This window comes from Eimeria mitis, genomic scaffold, assembly GCF_000499745.2.
Source record: "Eimeria mitis Houghton genomic scaffold, Emh_scaff3275, whole genome shotgun sequence".
Classification (NCBI taxonomy): domain Eukaryota; phylum Apicomplexa; class Conoidasida; order Eucoccidiorida; family Eimeriidae; genus Eimeria; species Eimeria mitis.
The window spans coordinates 1-6,238 of NW_024015230.1; the positions used below are offsets into that span (position 1 = coordinate 1).

Sequence of the window (6,238 nt, forward strand, 5' to 3'; positions counted from 1 at the left end):
CACCTGGTAGCCGCACTCGCAGGGGAAGAGGCCCCTGTCTGTCTCATCGAGGGTTTCTAGGCAGAGGGGGCAGGTCGCCTCCTCCTCCTCCGCCTCATCGGAGCAGTTTGACGGCTGGCTTACGTTGCTGCTGCGTCTCTGCCCCCCAGAACCACTCACATGCTGCTGCCTGCTGCTGCTGCTGCTGCTGTTGCCGTGGCTACCAGTCGCGCCACCACGCTTGTGTGACTCGCCAGAATAGTTCGCTGGCCCGCTGCTGCTGCTGCTGCTGCTGCTGCTGCTACTGTCGGCTGCGGAGGAAGAAGCTCCACCCCCATGACGATTTCTCCTGCTTTCACGCCGGGTGCTGCTGCCCGCTGCCCCTGCACTCGCTGTTGATGCTGTTGCAGAAGGTCCTGCTGCAGCAGCTCGCTTGCTGCGGCCTGTCTCGGCGGTGTCCCAGGGCTCAATGCTGTGACTGCGGGCTACGCTCCCCCTGAAGGCAGATGCGTCCTGAGACGATGCACAGCCGGAGGCAGCAGCAGCAGAAGTGTCGCGTCGATGCGCGTTCGCAGCGCGAGATCTGGTTTCTCTCTGATGTGAGGGCATGGCCGCCTTCGCCTGAGCTCTTGCATGCACTCTGTCTGTCTATACACCCCAGATGCAAGCAACTGACGGCTGCAGAAGCAGCAAGCCCTCAGTTCCCGCACCGCTCGGCACGAACCGCTCGCATGCTGCTGCAAATGAAAGCAAAACACCTCGAAGACCAACACCCCCCGGCCGTCTCTGCAACCACGGAAGAACCCGTCTGTCTCGCCGCCGCAGATGTGGCTGAGGGCGCGCGCTGAGCAGCCTCAAATGCGTGCGAATGACTTGCTGGTGATTTGTTGCAGCCTAGCGCGAGCCGAGCCCCAGAAGAAGCAAAGCGGCAGGGATCGCCGCAGGCTGCAGCAGTGCAACGGGCTGAGCCACAAGTACTCGTTTCTATGCGTCAACTCGACAGTCCTGTTGTGTAATGAGGGCTGCCTGCTGGGCTTTCTGTGCCTGGGCTGCGCGATGAGACACCTGTCCCAGTACGCTGCGGGCGGGCTGAGAGAAGAAGGTAAATGGATCTGTAGACGTCTCCCCACGGCCCAGAGCTCGCCAATGGAGATGCCAAAGTGTTTCCCAAAAGGACATTCAACAAATATGACACTTTTCCCGAGAAGAGAATACGCATGCGGCACGCAGCAGCAGCCGCACATTCAGTCCTCGGCCGACGGCGGAATGCAGCTGCGATCGGTCACCCGAAAGCGCAACAAAGTTCAGCAGAAGACTATTTATTGAAGTGAAGTTCTTAGTTTCATATTGGATCATCATAAGAAAAAAACGCAGTCTTTTTTGTCTACTTATTCTCATGCCCTGTCAACATACAGCCCGGGCGTGGGGGGCGCCCGTGGGCACGGATGCAACTTTTTAACTTTATTGAACAAAAAGGCATTTCAAATTCATTGCTAGATGCAGAATGCGTTTGTCATCGCGCTTGAGAGATGCAGCAACCTTTACTACTTGCCTACCTTGTACTCACTCGAGTATTCCCAAGCCTCACAACATATTGTACGACGGGTATAAGGGAATTTTCAGTGGTTGAGTCGCTTTGTCGTGCCAATATCCTGTGAGAAGGGCCCCCCGTTTGTGTATGTGCTAGGTGCCTGGTTTCACGCAATGTGGTTTCGTGCGATCTATAAGATGGCGTCTATGCGGCGTTGTTCCTAGAGAGTACCGACGGTATTCTGGGGTCCGATATGGGGGAAAGCAATACTTTTATACGCGTATGCCTCAATGCTTTGTGAATAGCTTTTCTATCTACACTGCTTTCTTGAATTGGGAGAATGTTATTTGCTACACGGATTACGTGTTCGGCTTCAACATGGAATGCGCTGAGGTGTGGCGGCATCTGCAGACCGTGGGCCTCCCCATTAAGACAGCCAATAGCAACGACTGTAGTGTCGAGATAGCATCCGCTTTGTGAATTGGAATGCTGCATTTCTCAATGTTTGACAGTGTACAACCTCTCTAGAAGACCACGGAAAAGCTGTCCGCGTACAAGCAGCAAAAGATCTCAGAGCGCGCAAGACGGAATGCATACCGCGTAGTGAGTCCGCCGTCTTATCTGAGGACAATCGTGAGCTGCAACAGTGTTGAAAGACTTGAGGTAAGAGTTTCCAGAAAGCAGATGGCTACCTCTCCACTCACTAGGCAGCCTGGGGCCGGGCGAGAGGATGTGACTTGGCACGAGTTGCAACGCATCCTGCCACAACACGTACTGAAATGCAATTTGACGTGCATGCGCAACCAAGCCATGTTTTTGCATGCGTTAACACTATAGCCGGTAGCTGACCACTGGCCTGGCCCTCAGGGCCAGCCTGCACACAAGTAGGTGTACGCAGACCAACATCGCACTGACTTTGGAGAGATTGCTGCACTTCAGGGACTCTGATCACAACTGTTTTGACTCTAGTGCACCTGGCTGCTGTCCTCGGATACGATCGAAGATTCTTGATGCACTTTATTGTTAAGAGGCGAACGCGCGATGTACCGCGCAACGCAACTGGACTCTCTGGCTAATCGTGACGGCGCTTTGGCCGTAAAACACACAGAAAAAAAATTGTAGAGTATATCACTGCAATCTTCGTCGCATGTTGAGACATTTCCCTTCTTAAATTATATATATTCATCCGAATCTGCCGAACAGCCGGAAAGGGACCAACGGCTGGGCTCACCGCAATGGAACGGGAGCTGCCTCCGCAGTCAACCCAAATCTCTAGATGAAGCTATTGTTGCCTAAGTGCTGGGAACCAATGCAGGAGGGCACCTGCAGGCATCCTCAGCACAATCTAAATGGCGTATCTTGAGAAGTGTGCATCCAGGGCCCTGGGAGGAAGGGCGCGAGACGACTGCAACGCAGTGCACAGACACTGCCGGAAACGACGGAGAAATGCATGCATTCCGCAGTGATGGCCTTACGAAGACTGCAGTGAGGTTCCGATACAGTTAACTGCCGAGGAACAGCAGACGTGAGCAAAGTTAACTGAAGAGCTGTCAGGTGAATTGAAAACAGTGAGCTCACAGCAACTCTACCTTCCGCTGCATGCCCAATACCCGGAGAATTACCCAATTCCGGGGCAACCCCAAAGTTTTCTGTGATGTGCATATGCCTCCGTATCTTCGATAATAACTAGGACAGAAGGCGACAGCAGTGCCAAGCAAAAGCAAGGTTGGGCCATTAAACAGATTGTTTGGAGGCAATCCAGTGCTGGGGAAGAAAACAGTACAGGAGGCACATCTCTGCGCAACCTTCAAACCCCCTATCGAAGCCACAGTTAAACGGAATTTTCCGAAGCCTAGAATCGGCAAATTGCTTGACGGCTTGCAGGGTTCATCAGCCTATTCATCATTCGGTGACGCGCCCGTGCAGTTCCGATATACCTCGGCATGATAGGTACAATACTGCGTTCTACGCAGGCAATCGAAAATTAGCTTGAATCTATACCTCATTTGGGCTCCTGACCACAGTTGCTCATCTGCAGCAACAGGTTAGAGACGACTAACTGTGCCCCAGTTGCATCCCCTGCACCCTCGCATGGGTGTATATAAGTTCCCTCGTCTCCCCCAAGACTACGGCACGTTTTTCCCCAAATTGCTTCGCATTGCTCCCCTTATAATGGATCGGATTAAGAAATAGAAGAAACTTATTAGGACAGACACCGAAGAAGCCTACAGCAGACAGGAGCCTCACCAAAAACTTGACGTCTTTCCCAATGGCTTGTTACTCATATTGCTTCACTGAAAAAGAACAGAAGAACCACGCTCTTTTTGTGCACTCAAACACTGTTGCTGATCGCCAAGAGGTTGAGGGGCCCCCAGAGCCCAAAACGTATACATAAGTGTAGGCTTGCATCTACTGTAGATGGCGCCGAACTTCAACGCTTTTATGAAGGTGTAGCGTGCCGTGAGTGAGGTTGGTACGAGGTTCTTGAGGAATGCTTAAGGCAATATTGGTACGTGGCGAGTAACACGGGAGGCATCTGCCAATGAGAAGTGCGTCTCTAGCGTATGCTTTTGGCACCCTTAGCACAGAAATAAGTTGCTACAGAAGATACTGAGGGTTAGTGGGAGGGCAGTGCCTATATATATCACCTGATAAAGATGAAACTTGTACCTTACAGGCTTCTTTTATATTCTGAGTTATAGTTTGCATGGCGGCGGCCGCCCTAGTCAAGCTCTACAGGACGTTCCTATCAACTGAGCCGGCGATAGAAATGACGGCAACAAAAANACGTAATAGAAACGGTATAACTTTGTTTGTGGCTGGACTGCTTGGGATTTAGCTTTCGATGCGGAGTCTACGTTGCAGTGATGGTGGTGTATCTTCGTCGGCTACTGTGCATTTGAAGTAGGGCTTGTTAGTTTCTGATGTATTAATCGATACTTTTATGCACGTCGGAGTTTGAATGCAGCCCTCAGGTATGCCTGCATGCGGAGTTTCCTTGCGGCAAAAGCTGCAGCAAGATGTGCTGCAAAACTGGATGGGCTTCCTCGTCTCCTCGCCAACTCCAGGCCATTGGCCGCACGATAGGAAGGGACGCCAGAAGACTTTTGGTGAACTATTATCGTAGCTATTTTGGCTATATTTCGGCTTATGCTGGCAACAAGGAAAGGCTGATACAAGCGACATGCAGCATCCCTCCTCTAATGTTAAACTGCACTTATCTAATTGCGCGCACGGTGGACGCTTAGGGCCGCGTGTTATGCGCATGCATACAACATTATTGCATAGACCGAAATTGGGGCTTGGGGATTCCTGCAAGAGGTATTGGTGCAGCAGGGCTTGCAGCGATGCATGCAGCAACTCACGACGGGCGTCTACCCCCCCCGCCTGACTGTCCCAGGGCTTTGAGTCTTTGCGCCAAGGAACAGCTGGAGACTGCGGGGATATCCGCTACCTCTGGAAATTGTATCAAAGAGATTTTTGTTCTTTTTTGTCTGAGATCGACGCCTTCTTTCACTGCCAGGAAACTGCGGCTTACAGGGATCTCTGTCGCTATTATTTTTGGCTGCGCATGCAATGGATTCAGAATTATAATACATTTATAAATTATTTTTGAATGATCGGAGTGATACTCGCTCGGCAGCAACTTGAAACAGAGAGCAGCGGCTGCACTGGCTGCATTCAGCACCAGAAACTGCGACAATACAACTTATACAAATACCGCGGAAATATTTATTTAAATTATTATTCTTTAATTACCCCAATTTCTCTTCTTTTGATGCCGTCTCTGGGGGCCCCCCAGCCCCGCTCGAAGTTGAACAGGGGCCCCCACCCTGGTCTTCTACGTAGGGCCCCGTGCAGATCACCCTTTTCTTCTTTAAAAAGCTGAGCGAAATTTCTTGATTATAAACCGAAAAAGGTATAAATATGTCTATTTATTAGCATATTTAATATTTCCTGCTCCTCTCCTGCACCCCGCCTGGCTTGCAGCAGTAGGCAAGCGGCACCCACCGGGCCGCATCCTTATATATTGTTTCCGCCTTTCTTCCTTCTTCTTTGTTCCTGCATCCTTCTCCTGCATTTGTAATGCAATGCCTTCTTCTCCCAAGCCTATAGACCCCCCCGGGGGTTCTTCTTCTGTGTGGCAGCAGCAGGCGGTGCCTGCCGCCTGTGCTGCTGCTGCAGTTGCTGCTGGTGCTGCAGCAACGCTGCACTTCGCTGGGCGCGTGAGGGGGGGCCCAGTGCTTGTAGCTGTGGAGGTGGGAACGGCCTTTGCCTGTGCGGGGTACTTGGCCTGGCGTTTGGTTCGGGGGCCATCACCAGCATCACTCTCATCCTCTGCTGCTGCTGCAGCACCTTTACCTGCAGCAGCAGCATCATCATCATCTACCTCTGATACCACAGCAGAGAACAAGGAACCAGCAGCAGCAGCAACTGCAGCAACAGCAGCAGCAGCAGCAGCAGCAAGCAGCAACCCAGCGCAGGCGGTTTCCCGCGCGGCAGAGGGCTGCTGCGGCGGGGGCTCTGGTGGCTGTGGTTGTTTATCTGTTGCAGAAGAAGAAGAAGAAGAAAAAGAAGAAGAAGAAGAGGAGGAGGAGGAGCAGCAGCAGCAGCAGCAGCTGCATGCAGACCTAGAAGACCTTCAGGGCAGCGACGATGAGTTTACGAGAGCCGCTCGTGCTGCGAAGCTCTCTACTTACATGCAGCCAAAGGCAGCGCGGCGCCGCG

The 6,238-nt window shown here is 52.2% G+C and overlaps 1 protein-coding gene across 1 annotated transcript; it reads left to right on the forward strand.

Moving 5' to 3' along the window:
• Positions 1–5,601: 5,601 nt before the first annotated feature.
• Positions 5,602–6,145, forward strand: EMH_0064210 (uncharacterized protein; the record flags this gene model as incomplete). Its single annotated transcript, XM_038022565.1, has 2 exons — positions 5,602–5,736; positions 5,864–6,145. The coding sequence occupies 2 exons, from the start codon at positions 5,602–5,604 to the stop codon at positions 6,143–6,145; spliced, it is 417 nt and encodes a 138-aa protein (XP_037878419.1).
• Positions 6,146–6,238: the final 93 nt, after the last annotated feature.